Here is a 25,877-nt window from a genome sequence, read left to right on the forward strand (position 1 = left end):
CAGGTTTATAACTTGGTAATAAACATATTGCCTCTAGGTGTCTAGAACTAGCTCATGCCTAAATACAGTGATAATCGATTTGGTTTCACCGACTCAACTGCATTTCCATACAGGCAGGGACCAAATCTCACCCTTCTCTTGCAGTCTGTAAACAATGAACAGGAATAACATCTACTCTGATTACAATATTGCCACTCTTTCCAAACTTCTAAGCACTGAGTCTCTCTTCAGAGACAAAAAAGAAATCAATAGACCTATTTTATCATTGGTCTACTACTGACATATTAGGACTGGATGGCTAAATCTTGTAACTTATTTGGATTTCTATTAACCAGCTCATTTTCCCAGTGGAAGATGCTATGACATTTTGGGAAGAACAATTCATTTAGGTTTGGCACATCATGGTCCTGCCCATAAAACGCCATTAGCATGCTATAGTTAGTGGGACTGCCAACAAATGCCACCCCCCAACATTTGCAAATACTCCAGGAGTGGGGTGATCCCACCATGTTAGAGAATCCTGAGTCAGGATGTTAAATACTGATGAGATGTGGTTCTGTGACTGAAACACTCCATCAGTCATGGCAGAGCACTGGAATAAAAGGCTTAGGCCCTGGAGTCAGACTGCATGGGTTCACATTCTAGCTCTGCTTCCTACTAGCTGAATATCCTTGGGCAAATTATTTAATGTTCCTAAGCCTCATTTTCCCAGTGTGCAATATGGGGTGGATGATAACATTCAATTTATAGGTTCTTTGGGAGTATTAAACTAGATAATATATGTAAAGTGCCTAACACCATGCCTGCTACTAAATGTTCATTATTATTATCTATAATATGACATTTGCAACATGTGTTGAGACTTGCATATTCTGATATTTCTGTAAGCGTGTGATGGTCTTTCTGACTGAAATTAGGATATCTGGAAATAAGTTCTAGTTTTACTAAAAATCATAAATATAAGTTATTAACATTGGTGTTAAAATGAACAATTAAAAGCTATAACTACCATCTTTCAAAACTCTATTTGTCCTGACACTTTAAGAGAAAACCATTATCAGGTAATATTAACCATGAGGTTTTATTTATTCTTACATTAGTTCAAATCAGAATTTAATTACTTAGCTATCAAAACAATTTTAATTAAATAAGAAGGATGACAAAACATAAAATAACACTTTATAATATCACAATCAAAGATTTTTTTAGTTATTGTTTTAGGTAATGCTAGATTTCCCAACAATTGGAAGGCCATGTCTGAGGCACAAATTATGAGTGAACAGGAGTTATAGATCCCTTAAATGTTAATTTGGGGGAAGAAAGTGATTAATTTTTTAATCTAGGGATCTATATAGCACAAAGTAAATGTACACTTTTATTTTATTTACCCGGTTGAATTAATTATGAAAATTATTATTTACAAAATGACCTACCTTCCATAATCACTATCCAAGATGAAGCTGACATTGTGATGACCTGGAATTAATTAATATACGCAATCAATTAAATTCTCAATCACAGGAGAACAATAACTCTGTATTATAAAGCTGATTTAAAACAAAGAAAAGAAATATAAAATTAACACTGTAATTATGCAACCGTCTACTAATCCTCAAAGAAATGAAACTGAAATATCTTAAAGTACCTAGTACTTTAAGATATACAAAATAATATGTCTCAAGGTTATAACCAGGAAAACCTGACAAAATATAATAATGAATGAAGGAGAAGAAAAGAATATATATGTAACCATATTGCCCTCAATTTTCTTTCATTCATTTAACAGCTATTTAATTGAGTCAGACACTCAGCTACGGGTTGAGAGATGCAGGGTGAGCACACAGTTTGCTCTTCTCAAAGAGCACACTGCCAAGTGGAGGATACAGTCAGTCAAAAGCAATGACACCGAGAACTAAAAACTGTGATAAAGCTATCAATCAGAAGGAGAACGAACTTTGAGAATGTAAAGCTGGGGATCAGGGTTTTTTGAAGACATGACATTTTATCTGAAACTCTCAGGATGGGAAGTTTGCAAAGGTCCTGAGACAGAAGGAATAAAGCTCATTCAATAACTAAAAGGTTTATGAGTCTAAAGTACATAGAGCAAGGAGAAAAAAACAGAGTAAAAGTAAAGCTACAGGTAAATTAGTAATGGAATCATCTGGATGACAGAAGAAAAGAAAAAAGAAACTTGAAGAAGCTTACTTCAATGTCAACCTTAGAAAAAGGTAATTCATACATGCTTACATGACACTGAAAAGAAGCCAAGGTAAAGAGGAAATGCTAATTTTAAAAAAAAGGGATGAGGCCACAGGAGAGGTCTAAGAGAATACAAAACAAGGAAATAGGCATTTCTGAGAACAATGAAGAATGACGACTGACACTTACCAATGTAAGTTCCAGTCGTCTTACAAATCATAGAACCCATGTCTCCATTTGGGTGATCTAGTTTTAGACCATACCTAATAAAATATATATGTTAATTTCAAAGTTTATATTGACACTAAAGTTTTAAAATATTGTGTTTCCCTTAAAAACATCTTATGAATTTCAGAATATATATCAGGATAGAAACTGTTGCTACAACAAAAATTTTTGTAAAATGAAAATACTTCCCAGTCTTGGTTGAAGTTATTTGAATAAAACTTCATTTGAAAATTAAATATTTTGTAATTAATTTGGTTATCCCCATTGATATGCCTTTCAAAGAATTTAAAACATTACCAAGTGAAACAATTATTTGAAAAAGGTATTTCTCAAAACATCTTTCTCAAAATAATCTAAAAGCAGTTCATATCATACTATACTGGAGATAGTAGATATCAGGTTACATCTAACTATATAAATGATTGATAATTTACTGTAAAAATATTACAAAGCATTATAATGTTTATAATGTTATAATCTTTATAATGTTATAAAGCATTCAGCTATGCAATATTGCTAGAAATTACTATTTAAATCTAGTATATTTGTATCTACTATTTATTTTTCTAAAGAAAATTATTTGAATTACTTACAAATTATCAGATTGTGGTATGAGAAGTTCACAGGGCATTCCTCCAATATAAACTCTGTATAAATATTTTATTGGAAATGATCAAATTGTGTTTAATACATTATTTCAAAATGCTCTCCTCCCACCAAGTTTACTGCTACCTTATATTTTTTTCCCAATCACTTATTATTATCCATCATTCATTCACTCAACAAACATCTACTGACCACTTATTATGCTACAGTTTTTGCTCTAGGTACTGGAACACATCAGTGAACAGAACAAAGATCCCTGCCCTTATAGGACTGACATTCTAACTTGGGGAGAATGACAATAAACATGATAATAATAACATATTTGGTGTGTTAGAAAGTGATAAATACTATGGGAATAGAAAATGTAGATAATGGGGACTCTTCCACCTGAAGTTCAATTAATTCAAATACAAAATATAATTTTCTAGTTAAGTTTCATACTATAAGAATTAAACAAGGCCCACAGCAGAGGTCCCACAAAGTAATTGGATGAAGAGGATGTCTAACAGCATCAGTGTCAATGAAATGGGAACAAGAAGCTGAGAAGGATTAGAAGCTGAGAGGAAAATCTGCCTTCACGTCTCCCCAGCTGACTAGGTCGACCCATTGCTTTAAGGCTGATAGAACCCAAGGAGATCGGAGGCTTGCAGGTAAACTGACTGCTATCACATTCTCTGCACCATCAGAACAAACCCCCAGCTTCTGGGACAGCAAATCCCATACTCAAAATAAGGCCAGATACAAACCTCAACTATAAAAAATAGGGACTTCTATTTGCAGAGAACTTTGAACTTTTTAATATACACACAAATTCTTTCATTTGATCATTACATTAGGTTGTAAAGAAGTAAACTGAATTACTGTAACCATTTTAGAGATTTATGAATTCATATTCTCTTTCTAACTTCTTGCCTCGCTGCAACTAAATAATACATTTAGCAGCAAACATTTACAGGCACTTACCACACTTACTCCTTGCAACTACCTTATGGGTTAGTAACTATTACCCTTCCATTTCACAGATGAAGAGACTGAGGCAGGGAGGTTAAGTAGTTTGCCCAAGCCTGCAGCCAGTAAGGGACAGAGCAGGAATTCAAACCCAGACAGTCCTACTCCAATGTGTGCTCTTAACCGCACCCCATAATTCCCAAAGTGGTCTGGGTTTGCCTTTCTATGGTAATACTAACCTATTTGGCCTTAAATACATATATTTAACTTTTTTTCACACCTGATCTTTTAGACCAAAAGTGCCTTAGTAGGCACTAGGTCCTTCAGTCATTTGTATGTCCTCTATCATTTGCACCTGGTCTGAATTTGGAGATTTGGCCAAATTGACAAGACTTGTGAGAAGCAAAAGCAGCTTGATCACTTGGGTCTCCTGACGTCCTGCCCAGAACTCGGCCCATTGTTTCCTAGTAACAGAATTCAGGCACAGTGAAATGCCTTGAGGGCCCCAGTGTCACAATGAATGTGGTAGAAATGAGATAAATGCAGCTCTAAAACCTTTGTCCCTCCTATTAATAGGTGTGTGAATTTTTTTCTATTTATATATAGTATCTCAGGGTTACCAGAGTATAGGGGCTGGGTAGCCTGTCCTCTGAGGTCTCTTCTGACTGTGATGCTGTGATTTCATGAAATAATTTTTATCCATTCCTTTGTATTAAACAGAAGTAAATTTCAACTACAGTGGAGAAAGAAAAGGAATCACTTTGAAAGTTAAACTTTCTATTTTCTGCCATCATTAGGAAAAGGATGACTTAGAGAACCCAAATTAAGAATTGGAATATAAGACATTCATAACACTAGGGGGTGTGGGGAAGGGATGGACTGGGAGTTTGGGGTTAGTAGATGCAAACTACTACATATAGAATGGATGAACAACAAGGTCCTACTGTGTAACAGGGAACTATATTCAATGTCCTGGGATAAACCATAATGAAACGAATATAAAAAAAGAATGTATATATATGTATAACTGAGTCACTTTGCTGTATAGCAGAAATAAACACATTATAAATCAACCATACTTCAATTTTTAAAAAAGACATTCATAACACTCAACTATATGGAAATACACAAAATCTTTAGTTATACTAAACTGTCCATATGAAATGTTAAATATTTGTTTCTCTATTTTAGTAGTTCTTTTATTATAAGATCAACATGACTATTTCTAGAATATTATAGATTCACACAAATGTGATTTAACTGAGAGTTCTACTCCACAGAATGCCAGATAAATTATCTTTATTTCATTTAGTAAAACCTTTCAAATTGCATGTTTTACAAAATTATATATGCATATGTATGTGTATGTGTGCTGTGTGAGTTATTATTTATCCATTTATTCATTTTACATATGTATTCAGTAAGCATGAAGCATCTTGAAAGCTATGATACTGATTCTGTAGGAAGTGGACAGGACTTGCAGTCTTTCAAGGCAGGACTGAGATAACCCCACCTATGCTAGAGGAATATAACTCTAGTGACAGTGCTAGTTTCCTACCCAAAAGGTGGAAACCAGTATTTTTTGATGTTAGGTAACCAGCCAATGTTACCGTCTGGTCCACAGTTAGTATATGGAGGAACCAGGATTCACATCCTAGCCTGTTAATAAACTATTGACAGTTTTTAGTTTCAGCACTGTCCCATACATGACATGTGGTAGAAAAAGTGCCAAATTGCCTGTTAGGAGACTTGTGTTCTCCTCCTGACCTTGACTAAGTGATGGACTTCCAGGCTTCCGAGGTTTTTGTTTAATATGTACAAAATGAGGCAGTTAGATTAAGTAACAAAATTCTCCAGTGATGAAGTTCTGTGACTTTAGCTTAATTACTATTGGACTTGCTTCCACGTACCTTCTATAAATAAAATCCATCAGAGAAAAATAAGCAATTATGTCATACTAAAAGAGAAGGGTATACTGGCCATTGCTTCTTTGTCAATGAATCATGGCAACAGTCTATTTTTCTTCCTCTAATATGGCTGAAAACCACTAGTTAATCCCATCACATTGTAGTGGTTTTTAATATCATTGGACCCATTATTCATGGGATATCACATCTCATTTATGAATTATAAGAATACATCTCCACATCGAAAACTTACCTTAAAATCCTAACGTTTTTCCCATTTGAGCTTAGTGCTATATTACTTCCATAGACATCAGTGAAGATTCTGCCTTGGATTGTTATTAGTGTACCTAAAAACAAAACAAAGAAAAAGCTCTGTGTAAGATTATCTATCCATATACCCATACACTTAATATGAAAACTTTAGAGGTTTTCCCAATAAAACAAGCATCCAGACGCTTACATCTTGTGCTCACTACTATTGTTTAGCATTGTTCTGAAAGTTCTAATAAACCATGAACAAATAATTATAGTATTAAAGAGATATCTATAAGTATTTATAGCTTAAAGAGGTGTTTCGTGGAAGATAGGATGAATTATTCAATAAATATTGCTTGGGTCATGGGTGATTTATTTGAAAAAAATGTAAATAAGATCCCTACCTTATGCCAAAAAGTGAAATAAATTCTAGGTGAAATAAAAATTAAATATAAACAATAAAACCATACAAACTCTTGAAAAATAAGTGAAAATTTATATAATATTTGTATAATCGGGATGGTGGGATCTTCTACAGCATAAAAATAAAGGGAGAAATAACAAAGGTTAAGATCTACAGATTAGATAATAAAAATTAAGTGTCTGAATGACAGAAACATCACTAATAAATTTTAAAAGCAAATAATAAATTCAAAAAATATTTCCCATCTATATGACGTATATATGGTTAATATTCTTAAAATGCAAAGAATTCTTGCAACTTAATATGAAAAAAAATGACTAGCCTTAAAAAGAGAGATGAACCAATAATTTATAAAAAGAAGAAATACAGATGGTTAATAAATACAAATTTAATTACATAAGTCAAAGAACTGGAAATATTCAAAAAAAACCCAACTATATTCTTCACATAAATTCTTTTTTTAAAAAAAAAACAAAAGGAGAAAAGGCTTCCTGCCTTCCAGCACCCAGTGTCCACTGGGCTTGGAGCGGGTGGAGCCAGGGCCAGCGCCCTAGAAGATATAGGAGTAGAATTTTTCACATAAATTCTTGAAATAAAATGAGTACCTAGAATTGTTAAGGTTATAGAAAAAGGCATTTTCATATATTCCTGTTGGAATTATACATTGGTATAACTATAGCTATTATAATAAACACTGGAAGCAAACTAATGCTCAATAGAGAGAAAGTTTAATACATTATAACAGATTCAGATGCAGCTATTAAAAAGCATTAAAAAAATTTTTTAGTTGTTTTATAATCAGAAAATGCTATTTATAAATTTTTAGGTATCATAATAAGTTTATGTACTAAAAATTAATTAACTATTATAAACAAAAAAGATATTTCAGCTGTCATATAACAGACCTGGAGTTCCAGATAAAGGTGTGATGCTCCTTATTGTTGGGGTTCTGAAACTTTTTGCCTGTAAAATAATATTGTTGATAAGCAGTCATCTCTATTTTGGTCCTAGTTTTGTGAAATATCTCGGCTTCTTACATTATTTATAGTTGAACAATATCCGTAATATGACTGTCAAAATATTCCTTTTATATATGAGAAATAAAGTTTAGAATATTACTCTGATTATTCAAAATCTTTTCCTTACTCCCTAAAAATCCTCCTTCATTTCAAAGTGTTTCTACTTGGAATTTTAAAATTCAATCATCCTTTTGTTATCAGTGTAAGTCAAACCACAGTAATAAGGCTCTCTGGTAAAGACTTTTAAGAATTTGGTGGAATAAAATTAAAGAAAGCCTACTTTGGGTTAAGATTATAAAGGAAAAATAACAAAGCATTTTTCAAAAACATAGAAGCAAAACTTGGAAAGAGTTCATCAGAGTAAGCTTTAGTAACTAAGCTAACGATAATTTTCTAGAGTTATTATACAAAATATACTTAGAACACCACCTGACGCATTGGCTATTATTATTCAAGTAAACATATGCCAACTTCTTTTTAAAAGACAAAATGAGAAATAATTACCACAAAAGGGAAATTTGAAAAACAAAGTTAATTCTGAACCGGCAAAAAGCAGAGCTGATAGACAAAGTTTCCTCAATAACTGGGATACAAGCAGATCAACATCTACACCTAAAAACAAATAATGTAGGAGAAAAACAAGCTAGAAATAGATCAAGAACAGTCCATCTGCAGGAACACAAGGGTACCTCAGAAAAACAGAAGAGGACAGAAACATGGGCTGTATTTTTAAGGAATAACTGAAGCTTTTTGGAGGAGGAAGGTTTCTGGTGGCGAAAAAGATGGCCTCTACATGAATACAAAAATTATATAAGAAAAATAACCTAACACAAAGTAGACTCCCACTAAATGTCAGCTGTCCCCTCCCCCAATTCTCATTCAGGAATAACCTAAAAGAAAGATGCCCAGATACTTAAAGTAAAAGGACAGATTTCTTTCAGACTTCCAAGAAGAGATAAATTTTGAAATTTGAGGCTAAGAATGACTTCAGACTCATTCTTTCACACTTCAGAAATGGTTAATGGAGAATCTATGTAAAAGTAATAAGTAATATAATACCTAGTCAAATGGACTTTGGGCAAAATATCATTTTTAGAAGTAGTAAGGGAAAAGCTAGAGGAACTACCAAGTTGTGTGTAAATCAATCTCTCTAAGCCACAGTGTACTCATATAAATTACATCTGTGGCAAAAAATAATTGAAGAGTGCATATTAAACAACATATTAGTTACTATTATTATTTGAGGAGCTAGATTAGAAACAGATTTTCAATTTAATACATGATCTACAAAGAAAAGAATCAATGAAGATGGCAGAGCAAGTTATTTTATAGAAAATAGAAAATGAGGGAGAAGGTTCTGAAAATTAAGAATAATTAGTCTGAATAATAACAGCAGTCAAGGATAATGATAAAAAGTATTAAAGATAAAATCAGAAAATAGTATGAGAATTAGATGCTACAAGTCTGCAATTTTGTAAAGGGTTTTAAACAACCCAATAAAAGTGTGCAAAAGTTATTGGTCCTGATAAGAACAAAAAGTAAGGGTAAGCACTTTGAGACGTTTAAAACAACTGGACATTGCTGTGACATTTTTATTGTATTTTACATAATACTGAGCCACAACAGACTGGAACTTTTAAAAAAGATGATCCTTCACCATGGGTTGTTTAAGACACAGGACCAAGAAACAACGGAGATATGATTTCAAAATTCCAAACTAGAGTTCTATACCCAACTAAACTGTCAACCAAATGTGAGAGTAGCATGGAAGTTTTAGTATTGGAAGGATTTTATTTTAACCTATTAGTAGAAGGAGTTTATTTTCTAAGTACACTTTGCTCCACTAACATGAGGGAGTAGTAAATCAAGAAAAAGGAAGACATAAGATTTAGGGAGCAAGTTGTGACATGAGGGAGAGAGGCAGGAAGTCCCCAGAAAGCTGGTGAAGGGAGACCCCATGATGATTGACTGCTGTGCAGCACATCTAGAGAACAGGCTGTCCAGACTGGAGAAGGAGCACAAAAGAATTCAGGAGTGATGTCTTTTAGGCAAAGATGATTTGATAAATTACCTAATGATTTAAATACATTGAAAAAATGTCATATTTCTGGTGCAGAGTTTGATACACAGAAAACTAGGCAAATACCTACACACACATAAAAACCCAGTTATTAACTCCAAGCAAAACAAAATACTGTATGAGAGAGAAATGTGGTCACAGTACAGTATCTGTTTCAGCTATGAATATTACTTATACAGACACAATCCTGTTATGAATACTGATCTAACCCAAACTGGGGCAAATCTAATTGAGAGAAGGAGTGGGAGGATATCTGTGTGTGTTGGAGGTGGGAAGGGGTAGCAGTTTCATCTCAAACATGGCTATAATTTTCCTCTCTCTGCATCCTCACCTGCAATGTCTTTGCAGCTCTTCCCATCAAGAGATGGAGGCTTGAATACGGACTGGCCTTGGAACTTGTTTCAGCCATTAGAATGTGGTTCAAGGAGCGTGACATTTCTGAGCCCAGGGCTAAAGGCTCCCTGCATACTTCTGCTCTCCTGAGGGATCCCTGCCTCCATCATATGAATAACTTTGGGCTACTTTTGGAGGGTACAGACACTATATAGAACAAAGCCTGATCAGCTCAGTTGTTCCAGCTGAGGCCTCCCAAATGTGAAAGCACCTAGCCGAGAGCAGCAAAGCCTCCTACTTAATGCGCAGCTGACCACAGCCACACGAGCAAGTCCAACAGAGGTCAGTCTAGCTCTGCCCAGAACAGAAGAACCACACAGCTGATCCATGGCTACATAAGCAATATAAATTATTGCTGCTTGAAGCTAAGCTTGCGAGTTGTGTTACACAGTACAAGTTAATAGATGTAAGAATATAGGTGCTAAATTCTCATCTTCCATTGTAAGAATTATCAATAAATAGATAATATTGATAGTTAAACTTTAACTATAGATAATATTGATAGTTAAACTTTATTCAGAAATAGCAATAAATATATTTCTAATTAAGAAGCCTATTATTAGAAATATCACAAAAAATCATATAAAACATTATTTGTACATACATTAGAAATAATATGTTTCTTCTTTAGAACAGGGGAAAGGAATAATAACGTGCATGGTCTTGAATGTTGCATGTGAACAGTGTAATGAAGAAGGACAGAGAGACCAACAGGCTACAGCGATAATGGGTAAGAAATGACAAGGCCAGAATCAAAACCAAGGCCATATCAGGAAAGAAGATAAGGGGACGACGAACTTTAGAGCTAATTTGCAGGGTAGGATCATCATGGTTTGGGGCTGAAGATGAAGGAAAGGGAGAAACCAAGGATGTAACAGGTTTCTAGCTTGAGATGTGTGAGAAATACCAGACAAAAAGTAGGGTTAAGGAGGAATACGAGAAGTCCAATTTGAGATTTGTTGAATTTAGGTTGCTTTGGAGCCATTTTGGCATTTTATTCTAGGAAACAAAAGATGGCTCCACATTTAAGGAGAGAGCAAGGAGCCAGAGATATTTGGGATTCATATTTGGCAATATATTTGGGAATCGTAGACGCTTCTTGAGGACAGAAGTCATAACTAATTTCCTCAGCATTTCATCTTACATTGGAACATTACAGCACTTGGTAATTGACAACTTAAAGCATAAATACAATTTTTTAAAATATATGGGATGGTCCTTAGAAGAAAATTTATTATAGTGAACACCTATATTTAGGGTAACTAAATTTTGAATGGCTCTGTGCTGCATGCAGTCACATCTTATCTCATTGCATTAGAAAGTACAAAGAAAGGGAAAAGAGTTATGTCTCTATTTAAAATGAAGGTGAGTCTGATGAAAACAGAAAAAGGAAAATCAAACCAGGAGCAGAAATGGAGAAAGAGAACAAATAGTATGAACAAGAAAATAGTTTGGAAGTATACAAGTTTAATTCATTAATAAAATTAATCTAAAAAGGTAAACACGAAATGATAAAAGAGCTTCCATTACTACAGAAGATAATTAACAGTGGGTGAAATTAAACTTAACTACATGCTAGTAAATTATTTAATGTGGAAATAGATAACAATCTGTAAAATTAAAAAATAAAAACCCAGTTCCGCAAGAAAGAAAGCGTACTATTGATTATACGTAAGTTAGAGAGGAGATGCCACGTACACTGAAGCTGCAGGCCCAGCTGTTGATGTGACCTTTGCAGATATTATTTTCTGCAATAGGAACCCCATCCACACTGACTCTAATAGTGTAGGAATCTTCTGGCATTGCTCTGGAAAGCAAATGAAGAACACATAAGGAATGCAAAACTCTGTTATTTAATATATAGCATTAATGTACATGTCATTTTTGAAAAGAAGTGTCTGAAATTCTAATTGTTATACAATTAAATTCAATTTTATATTATGGAAAGAAGATGATCTCCATCCTGAACTCTGTACTGCAAATTCTAACATTATAGACCCCAGGCAAATGCTTATTCTGACTAATGCATTGGTGCTTATTGAAAAGGAAAACAAATGTAATAATAATCATTTAAAATAGTAACATATCATCTCGGTACAGTTATTTTATGCTTTTACTTTTTAAAAAGTTTTAATAATGTTTCTCCCTAAGTAAGCTGAAAAACAGCCTAATGTAGATGGAATCCTCTGAAATATGGGCTACCTGTTTCAGTACTGAAAGTTGCTATTTACAATGATTAATTTTTTTCTCCTAAGTTGTTAATAACAAACATCAAATTGAGCTTATAGTAAAGAGCTTGAAATGTCAATCTACAAAATGATCATCTTTAATCTTAATGACTATGTCAAGATTCTGAACAAAATTAATCAAACTGGACAGGAAGGCATAATTTTGATATTTTGAAGAGCATCATCACAATTTAATAGTGGCCATTTGTCTTCTAAAAAAGATCAATAATGATAATAGCTTTAATAACCTGGGAAAGGATATAGTTTTGTTTTGTTTTTTTGTTTTTTTTTTTTGTGGTACGCGGGCCTCTCACTGTTGTGGCCTCTCCCGGTGCGGAGCACAGGCTCTGGATGCGCAGGCTCAGCGGCCATGGCTCACGGGCCCAGCCGCTCTGCGGCATGTGGGATCTTCCTGGACCGGGGCACGAACCTGTGTCCCCTGCATCGGCAGGAGGACTCTCAGCCACTGCGCCACCAGGGAAGCCCTAGAATATATTTTGATCATGCCAATATGTGGAAAGAGTATTATAACTGAATATAACAAAGGTATAAAATAGTCTAAACATCATGAAATCAAAAATAATAGCTGAAAAAAATAGCTGATAATCAGAAAAACATTATTGTAATAGCCAGAGTGATAAAACTATTATAATACTAATATGCATAACTGTGGTTCTGATATGATGAAAATCATTTTATTAAAGATACTTTAAAACATACCTAGTATAGCATGTAATTTGAGTTGAATGACTTGAATCTTTTTCTACATCACAAGAAATTGATCGGAAAGAAGAAACTAATTGCACACTGTTTCCCAACTCAGCATTATCAACTCCATAGTTAAACTGGTTTGCTTGAGCAAAACCTGGAATAATGAAAGCACTTAATTATTATTAATGGAACTCTGTTTTCAAAGATCCAACACTTATTTCGTATTGCATCATTGAATAAATAATAAGAAATAGTACTGATGTCAGCAATTAATCTATTTCATATTCACCTCTATGATTGTAATCCTCTTTGGAAACATGAAAATTAGCCTTTAATTAATTTATTCATAAAAGCAATGCTTGAAAACTTATTATTTGTCAGGTTGTTAAGTGCATTGTAATCAAATGGCTTATATCCCAGTAATAGGGTGGGGAGGGGTGGAGAAACAGACAATATACAAATATATACCACCAGATGCTATGTCTAGTGGAGATAACTACTATGAAAACAGCAGGCTAAAGGGCACAGAAAGAGGAGACAAAGGGAACACGATTTTATAAGACATGGGGTCCTTACCTTGAGTACCTATAAAGCAAAATCTGAGGTAAGGACTCGCAAGTAGATAGTTTATTTGGGTGGTGATCCCTTAGGGACAAGAGAGAAGAAAACCTGAAGAAGAAAACCTGGACACCACTGAAAACAGCTGGGGTTCAATCTTGCTGGAAAAGACTTTTAAGGAAAATATAGACTGCTTCTCAGAAGCAAAGAATCAATGGGAAGAAGCATTTATTCATCAAATCCTGTCCCGTGAGCCGACAGTTCCCCGTGGGGGAAATGGCTTTTCCTGCACTTTTAGGCTGCACATAGGTATATGCCATCTGGGTTCCAACGTCCCTAGTCACTGCATCAAAGAAGCCCTGGGACAAAGACACGCTGTGGGACCTGGAGGCTAGAGCTGGAAGCACAGATGGAGTCAAAGTACATGGGGAACTTTTTGCCACTTCTGTGGCTAGAATAAGAGGCGGGAACCAGGATGTGAGGCTGAGTAAGAAAGGCATCTGACACAGTGGATTCCTTGTACCATACAGATATGCTCAGGCCCTACTTTTAAGTACAATCCATTGTCAGGTCTACAAGGCAGTGGCCACCTAAGAGTTCTGCTAAAGATTTCATACAAGAGGGTTAGTGGGACATGCAACAGGCCACAGTAATACAACTGGTCCTGAGGCTATAATTAATATGCGTGTCCCCTCTCTATCACCCATTGTAATTTCCCTAACCATTAGCCAGCACTCAGCTAATGGAGTGATGCTAACCTTTGTCCTGATGATCTGAGCCCAAAGTTGCCTTGCCCGTGTTTGGTTGTGGTTGCCACCTATGCCTATTCAGTTATCACTGCACATGGAAGCCAAGAGATGCTCCAGGAATACCATGAATTCCAGACATACTGCTCCTTATCTGCATTAGGTGAAAGCAACCCTCCCTCTTCACAATCATCAGAATGGACCATCTCTACCAGTCTATTACTTATGTTTGCTCAATTCAAACTGATCGGTTAGTAGTGGTAGTTTCAGTTCAGTGGAACCCATATTGGGACCCCTGGCAGAAGCATCCTCTATCTGGAAACTCAGACCCAGAATCCAGCAGAACCTAAAATTGCAAGGACAGAAAGCACAGATTCAATTTTTGGATCACTGGGAGTGATAATGACAGGGAATAACCCTTCACTCCCAGCTCCATGTATTCTATCTGTTGGGAAACAACAGTGTGGATCTGCCATTGGCTCAGTGCATATGGCACATGATGGAGCACAGCGTCCCACTCCACAGGATGTTGCTCCCAAGCTGGGTTCTTAGTCTTGCCTTTTGTAGGCTGTTTCATCATTCTATTAGGCCACATGTTTCAGGGTGATGCAGGGTTCATGGTCATGTGTCCATTATCACTATTTTTTCACTATAAAATATGTTCCTTGTTCTGAGGCCCTGTTTTATGGCATCTCATGGCAGTAATTCAGACTCTGTATGCTCTCAGAAGATGAGGCTGGCAGAGGCATGGTGGAAAGAGAAGGCAAAACCCATATCTGGAATAGGTGTCAGTTCCAGAAACAGTGAATCTCTGCTTGTCAATGAGGGAAGGAGAGTGATGCAGTCGACTTGTCACTGAGTGGCTGGGTGTACTTCTTGAGGGACAGTCCCCATTGACAGTCAGTATTGGTCTCTGCTACTGACAGAACAGGTATTCAGCAACAGCGGTAGGTAGCTTAGTGTTGGTAAAAGGGAGTCCCTGGTGTTGGTCCATGCACAGCCTTTACCAATGGCCCTCTGTTCAGAGGCCCATTGCACAAGCACTCAGGTGGCCAAGGAGAGAAGCTCCTGAACAAGTTATCCAATCGACCTAGTTGTTCCATTTCCTCGGCTGGGGATACTCTCTTGTGGAAATTAACTTGAGACCTATAGATCTGCATGCTCACTGTCGTGAGTGCATTCACCAGCCTCTTTCCAAGACTTTCTTATTTCTGATTTTCCAATCTTGTACTAGTCAAGTCATCTGCCACAGGCCAGGAGCTGATGTATATCTTTACCTTGGACCACCTTTTCCTCCTTATAAAGTTACTGACCATGTATACTACTCACAGCTCTGCCTACCAGGGAAGCTGACATTGAAAGTAAATTAAGAGCCCAGGGAATACTTTGCAACATTTATGATATCAGAGGTGATGCCAAGAAGGCACTTGTCATAGATGGTCATGGAAGCTTTTCAGAAGGAGTAAGCCATGAGAATATCTATGGGACGTACATTTTAGTTAGAACAGGGTGTTCCAAGTCCCTGTGGTGGGAGCATGTTTGTGGATTCAAGGCTTAACAAGTGTGGTTGCATTAGTATGAGTCAGGAGAAACAGTAGGAGATGAGATTAGAAATGGAGGCATTTCGATTGTTTTTATGAGTGTGGAAACATTGGAGGCTTTAAAACAGAGAAGTGGTATTATCTAACATAGTCTTTTCAAGATTCACAAGCTGCTGCTCCAGAAATAGATGGGGCAGGGTGAGAATAGACTGGGGGCAGGGGTGAAGATGCTGTTTCAGTGAGCAATGTGTAAATGACTGCTTGGCATGGGTTCAAGAGAAGATGGAGGAAAATAGGTAAAGAGTACAAATACTGGTAACCTTTAAAAGAGTTTTACTGTAAAGGGAAGCAGAGAAATGGGGTAGCTGAAGGGGGCGGTGTGGACCAAGGGGACAGTTGATGATTTTGCTTTTGCTTTTTTTCAGGTGGGTGAAATAGTATGTTTGCATGCTGATGGGAATGATCCAACAGAAACTGAGAAATGGATGATGTGAAACAGAGCAGAAGATTATTTTAATCTTACTATAAATATATGAAAATTCAAACTAGGTTTGGAAGTAAACATCAATTATTTTTATGCCACATAAAAGTATTTTAACAACAAGGTCCTACCATACAGCACAGGGAACTATATTCAATATGCTGTGATAAACCATAATGGAAAAGAATATGAAAAACAATGTATATCTACATATATATGTATAACTGCATCACTCTGCTGCACAGCAGAAATTAACACAACATTGTAAATCAGCTATACTTCAATAAAATAATTTTTAAAGTGTTTTATATTGCTGAAACCACATTCAATTCTGAAATAAAACCTATGAGTAAGATAATCGGATAATGTTCTATTGATTAAATCCTAAAATTAAGTATTCTAATAAAAATGTTAAAAAGGTACTTAATACTATTCTAGTATGCACAGTGAATCTACAAAGTGGTCTAGGTTATAACATATTTTTTGAATAAAGTCAAATCAGTAAATAAACATGTTTTGCCCAGATTACTTCAAAATCTAAAATTCCTAAATTCTGAGTTCTAAAAATATGTGCATTTTTACATATTATTTTTCTCTGAATATCACAAATTCTTAAGATTAAGAAAACAGTATAGCCATATTGATGACTAAAATATTTTTGAAATTATGAAACATTTTCTTTTACACTAAAAGATCTGCATCCATGTCATTAATGTAAATGTATAAGCTATGTAACTGTCATAACTTAATTAGCTACAGATCACATTGTCCCACAGTACAATAATAAAATCAGCAGGAAAAAAAGGTTAACCCAGAGAGGTACACTAAACTCTTTAAATCCTAAGTATTTATATTATTAATGTTAGAAAAAAAATAAATATTAAGTATTTACCTTAAATTGTCAGTAGTTTTCAAGTACGTTTCAACAAAACAATCACCACTACAACATGTGCTCACATTAACCTCTACTAGTTAAAGTGGCTGAACTGGGGTTGCCAAAGGTTTGTGGTGTGGCTTTTTAAATTACTGAACATTTTCAATGTTCTACAAAGGTCTATGAGACAACATGAATACTGCCTGGTTTAACACAGGACTGGAAGTAGGGCTTCGCTATGCCAAATGTTCATCAAATGCCATAGCCCTGTGCCACAGCTCTGGTTAACATTGCATGTTAGGTGACAGTGTTGTGTACAGGAAAGGGCATTTGGACCCTGACATCCTGGGTTAGAATCCCAGCTCCAGTGAACTCCTTGCTGTATGAACTTGAGCATTAGTTTTAGACATAAACTCTCTCAGTCTTAGTCTCCTCACCAGGAAAATGACAATAATCTACTTAGCAGGAATTATCAGGAAGACTAAATGAGAATTTATATATAGTACTTAACATGGTCCCTGGCTCACAGGTTAAGAGCTCAATTAATATATATCCTTATTATATAATAAGTCACAAAATAGTTATTATTAGTCAGTATTAATATCGTTTTTAAAAAAATAACAGAACAAATAAGTGGGTGGCCAGGATTCGAACCCAGGTTGTAGATGCCAGCTTGGCACCCCTGTGATATTCAGAGAAAAGTAATATTTAAAAATGCACATTACAAAGCTATTTCCAGTTATCCAACATAACTTCCTCCAGACCCTATGTTCTTAGCTCCTCTCCTATTCTTTATACATAGAAGAAGTAAGTAGAAACTCAACAAAAGATAGGGATTTTAATAAACGCTGCTCTCTTATTCTAAGCTTAAAACTTAACCGAACAGGACTCATCCAGCAATAGGCTAATGTACAAACATACCAACTGAACATGTGAAACATATTTGCATTGAGTTTGCAGTATTGAATATAGGAAGGCAGTTACTGCTGAAATGGAATTGTGAAAAGATACATGAAAACACAGAAAAGCAAGCTATTTGTAAAACCACTCTTTCCTTTTGCCAATTTCTGCTTATCTTTGGCGTTCACGTTGAGTTTGGAATACACAGAAGGGCTGCTGGCAACTAACTAAAGAATAGAAAGTTTTACTTGTAGCGTGGCTCAGGAAGTGATACATGTGTTTGTTTTCCTATTAGGCATATGTCACATCAGTGATATGGTAACAGCAGATCTGTTCTTCAGCATTCCTAAGAAAAAAACAATTAAAAAAGTAATGCCAACAAAAGATGATATATATTGTTTTTAGCTTAGGAGTTGTTTTAATATTATATGTGTATGTATGTATATATACACATACATATATATGTCTCATATATATGTGATATATATATATTTCCTGGGAGTAAAATATATAGGAAAATATGAACCAAATCAATAAGATTTGTAAATATTCTCATTATAAATTTTAGTGAAAAAAAAAAAACTACAGAAATATTTCTAATTTTGTAGCTAGCTCCAAAGAGTTAAAAAGCAATAGAAAGGAATCACCTTTAAAAAATAATTTTAATTTAAAAGTATAATTCTAAATAAATAATTGGGTATAAAGAAGATAACTCTAGAAGTACTCCAAAGCACAAAGATTACAGGAAGGGATGGGTGTACCCTGGAAACAGAAAAGGTCGAGGCTTCAGATGGAAATTCCTGACATGTTGATGTATTTTTTTCCTTTTGCAGAAAAACTGGAGACAGAATTTGCCAGACACCCAAACCTGGGTCTCCTGATAGCAGCCTGTGCTGCTATCACGAAAAATGCATGTGTTGTCAAAGCCAGCAGTTGCCATGTACAATGCAGGCTGTTTTGGGTTTCTCTGGTTAAAAAAAAAAAAAAAAAAAAAAAGCAGGGTTGAGAGTGTATAAACCTACTTAAAAGCTGTAACATTCAAAACAATGGGAAAAAATGGTGCAGTGTGATGGAGCATAACTTCTAAAAAATGAAACCATCTGTATAAGATAAATGCAAAAGAATAATATGAAATAGCTCTAAATTATGGAGCAGATATGTATAGGTGCCTTAGATACATCATCCTTTTCAATATTCATAATAGACCCAACAGGTAGGAATTAATATCCCATTTCACGGATGAGGAAGCTGAGGCTTAGAGAAGAAACTTGTCCCAGTCCCCTAGTGGGAGTGGCAAAGTTGGAGCTGAAAGCCAGTCGGACCCGACTAAAGTCTATATGCTTTCCATAATATTGCAAAAATTACATAACTCACCACTTCAGTTAAACAACAATATATGTGCTAGACATTGTAATAGGGAAATAGCTAGAAAAAAAAGAACCAAAAGTAAAAAGTTATTCCTTCCGGCTCACAGATTTTTTTTTAACAAAGATAAATATCAAAGAAGACAATTGAGAAATACAAGGTATGAATATAAAGTAATAAACACAATAAAGTTAGAAACACTCTAGAACTTATCAAAATGATAACACTCCTCATCCAATCAGTCATCTTAGAAGGAAATACAATGATTTCCACGGTCATGCCACTGCTCAAAACGCTTTTTTTTTGTTTTTTGTTTTTACGGTACGCGGGCCCCTCACTGTTGTGGCCTCTCCCGTTGCGGAGCACAGGCTCCGGACGCGCAGGCTCAGCGGCCATGGCTCACGGGCCCAGCCGCTCTGCGGCATGTGGGATCTTCCCGGACCGGGGCACGAACCCGTGTCCCCTGCATCGGCAGGCGGACTCTCAACCACTGCGCCACCAGGGAAGCCCTCAAGACGCTTTTACTTGGGCAGCATAATTGTAAAATTATACATAATACATAATATTTACATAATTGTAAAATTTTACCTTTGGCTCCTGAAGATAGCCTTTAGAACAAAGTAATGCAGTAGCAAATTTTTGCCTGTAAAGTTTCATTAGGTGTGAAAATAGACAAAAGTCATTTGAATACACAAAAACATTAATTTCAGAGAACTCAAGTCAAATATTTATTTTACATTTTCATCGTGGCCTTTACAAAAATAAAAAATTTTAAAGTCATAGGGGACCAACATTTAGGTGATCTAGCATTTACAATTCCATTTAGAAAGTGTTCTTCTGTGATTAATAAATTATCTCTGTATTCAATTCTAAACATGGAGTATGGGTCAGACACAGCACTGATGGATGATGTGAATGTAGTTCCTCCAAATAAACTTTGTTCAAGTACCACATTCATGTAGCTTTGGAGGTCTGGTTTGTTTTGTAAGTTCATTATCATTACTTTACACACATTCTGTATATATCATGGGCCCCCCAAACAGTATTTAGACTCAGCCTCTTAGAAAGACATAAGGTACCACAATTTCAGTCCCTATAGTGTGTGGTTAAAGCAAGGAGAGAGAAGACACATCAGGGTGGGGTGCAGGTACCTGCAATTCAAATAGGATTTAACTATTCTATAATTCTTTGCCAAAAGCATCCAGAAATACAAACTGATGGGAAAACTAGAAATTCACTGTGACACTTTGTGCTTCCTAAGTAAGCGGATTACTCCTGAGCCTCAGAAAGTCTACCAAAGAGCAAAGATTATAGCTAGGTTAATAAGGATGTTCTTCCAAAATGCCTTAAGAATGGAATGGTTTGTTTTGTTTTTTCCTGTTTCTAACTAGGGATGCTCTGAGTTTATGTACCTAAACTCAAGCCATGGTTCCTGGATCAGAAAAAGTGCAGGTCTTGAGGCAGAAGGAAATAGCTGAGCAATTTTCTTGTTTTTTTTGTTTGTTTGTTTGTTTTGGACATTTCTCTCATGGCATTTAAATCTCTGTTAGAAACCCAATAGCTTTCAAACACACTATCTAACCAAATGTTAACAGCAATATACAATATAAGGGAGCTATGGATAAAGACATTTTAAAAAGTCTTTAACAAACACATTGTCTCCAGGTGTCTAACTCTAAAAAAACAAAAACACACTTTAATCCAAAACATATTGTTCACAATTTAGAGGCTCAAACCATTTCAGGTGTATCATTGAGATTAAATTCTACAGAAATTTTACTTAGAAGTATTGAAAGACATTTCAATACATACAACAGAATTATTAAATATCTTGCTTTGTCAATTTTCTGATTCCAAAAACTTCTCACTGTTCTTCTTATTTTAAAGACGAAATAACAGTTTTTATTAATATTCTTAAAAAATTTTTCTTTCCCAACCTTCAAAAATTTGTAAGCATATTAATACTACTATCATTTAGATCATAAAGGCCTAATGGCTAAAAGAACCACATATTTCTATTTAATCCTAGGAACAGTTGCTTATTAAATATATTCCCTAATTGCCTACTTTGTTTTCATCCCAAGACGAGAGAAGGAGAGTTACACATAACCCATGTTTTGATGAAGTATATGATAAGGATTGGGTGGCAGAAGAAGGGATCCAAAGCTTTGCTTTCAGTTGTCTTTCTCCATTCATTACCGTTCTATTTCTCTATCATACCCTCCTACTAACATCCTACTCCCAGAACCCCCCAAAATGTTATATTTAATAAAAAGATAAATGTTATTAGACCCATGAAGAACAAAGTAAGTAACTGCAGAGTTGGGTTAAAGATGTTTCTTTCAATTCAATCATTATATTCCAGACCTTGGAGTTCAGCAAGTAATTATGATACAAATTCAGATGGTCAGGTTGATAGAGACTTTCAGGGGTTTTTTTAGGTGTCAAAGAGGATAGAGTTTCACTACTCTGGCCAAATGGAGAAGCAACTCTAGTGGATTTTTTTAAAAAACCGTAAATCTCTAAATGTAAAACAGCCTTTGAAATACCTCAACCCTGATGAAAAAAAAAAAGGCAACAATACCTTCTCCTTTGATAGTCAGCCTTGTTGCTCCATTTATGCTGCCATATTTAGGTATTATTTCTGTGACTTTGGGAATTATTTTAGAGCCATCTGAAAGATATTAAAGTACAATAGAAGTAAAAGCATCAAGTACTTCATTTCAAGCGCCAAATTTTGTACCACAAATTACAATGGTGTAAGAAAAACATCATGGAGATTATAGGACAGAAAGTAAATACACCTAGGTTTTATTTTTGGTTCTATTACTAACCAGTGACTTGACAGGGAGTCAGTCATTAACTTAGTTAATACTCATTGGCTTTATGCAAAGCACTGTCTTACATGCTACAAAGAAGAGGAATAATACATGATCATTTTCATTATTCTTACCTATCATATTATAAAACATTTATTAGACCCTGAATTTCATGTAGTGCTCTGCTAGCTGCAGTTCCGTAACTACAGCTATCAGCCCACACAGCAGCAGACAGCGCTGGAGAAATAGCTCTGTGGAGAAATAGGTCATTATCAAAGCCCATAAGAAATGCAAAGCCAGGTAAATTGAAAGAATAGTCTAGGTACAAAAAAGGAATGTTGTGTTTTAAGAAGTAATTGTTTTCTGTGACAGAGTAAGACTTCAGGGAAGATCAGTTCTGGGACCTTTTTAGCCTTCTGATGACAGTGAGTTCTTAATGTAAAGGTCACTAATTCATTCAACAAACAGTGTTAGGTTCCTGGGCATTTAAAAATCTGTGACAGTCCCAACTTCCCAAAAGCTCAGCTTAGGGAGCCCAGAGTGACAGAAGAGAGCACAGGGGCCACGTGCCTAAGAAGGGGCATTTCATCCACACTGCTTCTTGAAAGAAGGGTGTTCCTGCTGCATCTGGGAGAGCGAACATGAATTAGCTAGACTGGACCAACTACGGGAAAGACAGACTTCTAGACTTCTAGACAAAGAGGCGCCTCTGCAAACACAGGGGTGAGTGAGCAGCTTCTTTGGTGAACTGAAATTAATGCTTCAAAATAACTCAAAGTTACATCATGGCTAAAAAGATTTATTTTCTGCTTAAACTGTACAGATCTGGTAATTATTAGATCCAGTAACAAATTCTCAGGATAGGTGGAAAAATTTAAGTGGGAACACAAAGAAAAGCCACCTAAATTGTTTGAAACGGATGAATGAGAAAAAGGTAAAGAAATTATGATTGAGTTCATTCCTGCCTGAGAAAAGTTTAGTGTGGACTTCACCTACAATAGCAAAAGCTCTCCAGCATAAAGATGACTACCCCCCAGACCCAATGACTCTGCGCTGTGGGTCTGTCTTTGGCAAGAGCTCCAAGGCTGCTCATGCTGCCGGCACATTTGTAACTTCGAGCAGCCCACAGCCAAGAGTAGGAAACTCCAGCGAGGGAGCTGGATCCTATCTCGTAGAAGCGCGGTTCGGATCCTATCTCGTAGAAGCGCGGTTCCTCACCTATCTCAGGTTCATCCTCCCCGTTATCTCCACGGACAACTCCAATTTCTTATCTTATCAGTCTCTTCCCAGCCCTCTCTTGGGTATTACTTTGAAGGCCCTGGGCAGCTGCCCTTGGAAATGACTGACACCCGCCACAAAGACCCATTCCTATCTCACTGGGAGACCCTGTCCTCCCTTCAAAGGGGAAGGGACCCAACAAGAGTGAGAAAAGGGAGGAGTTGGGTTGCGTCCCCAAGCCCCAGCCAAATTTCCGTCTCTTTCAACTGAGTGACCAGGGATGGAGGGGGTGAAGTTCCATAATTCAAGCAGCAACCCTCGTGGCAAGAGCTTAACCTAGTCCCCAGGATCGCCATGCTTAACCTAGTCCCCAGGATCGCCATGCAGCCGCACGCTCAGCCTCGTCCCAGGGCCAGGGCCAGTGCCAGACGGTGCAGCCTCTCCCGCGACACCGGCAGCGGGGGTTGTGTCTACAGGGACCTCTCCGGCTTGCCTCCCTGGCGTCCCAACTGGGTTACCTGTGCGGGGGTCTGCGACGCACAGGAGCAGCCCCCAGAGGGCCCACGTCCCCCAGAGCCACAGGTGTCCCATCGCGGCGCCAGTTCCGCAGAGCCTACGCCCGCCGCTCGCTCGCAGCCGCCGCCAGCGCCCTGGCTCTGCGGGCTAGCGCGCCCGCCGCGTCCCACGCGCGCAGGCGGACTCGGCCGCCCCAGGGCCGCCCCGCCCCCGCCCGCCCGGGCGCCCCCTGGCTTTACGCGCAGACGCACGCCCCCCTCACCCGGGAACGCAGCCGGCCCCGGCCCGTCAGTAACCATGGAACCTCCACACTCAGAGTTGGTTGCTAACGCCCCACGGCTGCCTCCGCAGGTGTAAGAGCCCCACTTTTTCTTGGCGAGAGAGGTCAACAGGCAAGTTTGCCGACAATCTCGCCTCTTCTGTCCTCCCTCCCGTCCTTCCCCTCCTCTCACCCCCTTTCTTCCTCCCTTCCTTCCATTCTCTCTTCTTCTTCCCTCCTCCCCGCCCCCGGCCATTTCTGGACCTGTACACTTTCCTCTGCCGGCCTGCCTTGGTTATTAATCATCCCCAGGTGAGCCTCAAAGTCCACCTAATACGCAAACCCCACACAGTTTCCCCCTTCCCATTCATATAATTTCGTGCTCTCCCTTTTATTGACAATCATACTAAGGTTTATTGGTCTCTGGGCACGTCCCCAAACACGCGCCTTAGAGACTTCAACCCACAATAGTTCCAAAATGACTATTACTATTATTATGATCCCCATCGTTACAAGCCATAGACTGAGGCGAAGGTTAAGTAACTTGCCCGAGGCCGTATACCTAAGTGTACAGCGAGGACTCAAGCAGAATGACTCTAGAGCCAGGGCTCTTATGCCCGCCACTGGCCCCTATTTGGCAGACTTCTAGCGAACGCTTGCAATGCTTAGGACATCCTTATACTAAAAACTATTCATTATTTATCTGAAATTCGTATTTAATTCGGCATTCTGTATTTTTATTTACTAAGTCTGACAACTCTAGTTGGGCGGGAAGAGAGAAGAAATAGAAGAGAGAACTTAAAATCAGTGAAATAAATAAAATTAAGTCCTTGCTCTTCAGAAGTTTTATCTACCTCATTGGGGTTAAATTTTTTTTGTTAGATTTAGTTAATTATAGTCGTCTTATAATTTTGTGCAAACGGACTGTCACCACTCTACTGAAAGCAGTGCCAGCAAAGGTACCCTGACCTTCCTTACTTCTTTTGGAACTCTCCGTAGCATGTGACACTGTCGACATCTTTCTTGAAATTCCATCCCTCCTAATAGCCTTGGGTTTCTTCCTGCTTCTCCAGTCACTTCTAATATTTTTCTCTTCCATCTTCTTTTGGAAATTGGTATACCTGCAGGGTTTTTTTTCACCCTTCCCGAACTCTGCTATCTAGAAGCAGGCCAATTAGCAGAAAATCAGCTAATTGAATGCCAATTTGCTCATTATTTGCCAAATTTACTAAATTTAAAGATTGCAGTGTTGTAGAGAAATAATAAGCAGCTTTAACAAAAATATTCACTTTAGGTTATTAGCTGTGAAATATGTAGAAGTATATATTTCAATATCAATAACCAAAATAAAAATTAATGTGGGAATTTCTATATGGAATTGTTTGGTTAATTTTGATTTATTTCTGGTGCTTTCAAATTAAAGTTAAATTAATCTAAATTAAATTTTAGATGACTTCACTAAAAAGTGAATTCAATTTTATTCAAAATCCTGATTTTTGCACATGCTTTTAAATTTATAAATTTAAATTGAATATAAGACATAAGCTAAATGATACTAAAAAGAATATTTACGATTCTTTTAGTATTAAAAAAGTATAAAAT

General features: G+C 36.7%; 1 protein-coding gene across 1 annotated transcript in view; it reads right to left on the reverse strand.

Annotated features, from left to right (window-relative positions):
- PKHD1L1 (PKHD1 like 1) overlaps positions 1-24,166 on the reverse strand; it is a 156,210-nt gene extending 132,044 nt beyond the window's left edge. Inside the window, 9 exon segments of the mRNA XM_089898812.1 lie at positions 1,434-1,476; positions 2,389-2,462; positions 3,021-3,074; positions 6,142-6,235; positions 7,473-7,530; positions 11,758-11,866; positions 13,008-13,152; positions 22,048-22,137; positions 24,019-24,166. Coding sequence (XP_089754938.1) covers positions 1,434-1,476; positions 2,389-2,462; positions 3,021-3,074; positions 6,142-6,235; positions 7,473-7,530; positions 11,758-11,866; positions 13,008-13,152; positions 22,048-22,137; positions 24,019-24,091 — 740 coding nt within the window. The 5' untranslated portion in view covers positions 24,092-24,166.
- Positions 24,167-25,877: the final 1,711 nt, after the last annotated feature.

The sequence above is a fragment of the Delphinapterus leucas genome, chromosome 17 (assembly GCF_059928025.1).
Source record: "Delphinapterus leucas isolate spDelLeu-1000000601 "Yukka" chromosome 17, BTC_Dleu_Yukka2, whole genome shotgun sequence".
NCBI classification, from domain to species: Eukaryota; Metazoa; Chordata; class Mammalia; order Artiodactyla; family Monodontidae; genus Delphinapterus; species Delphinapterus leucas.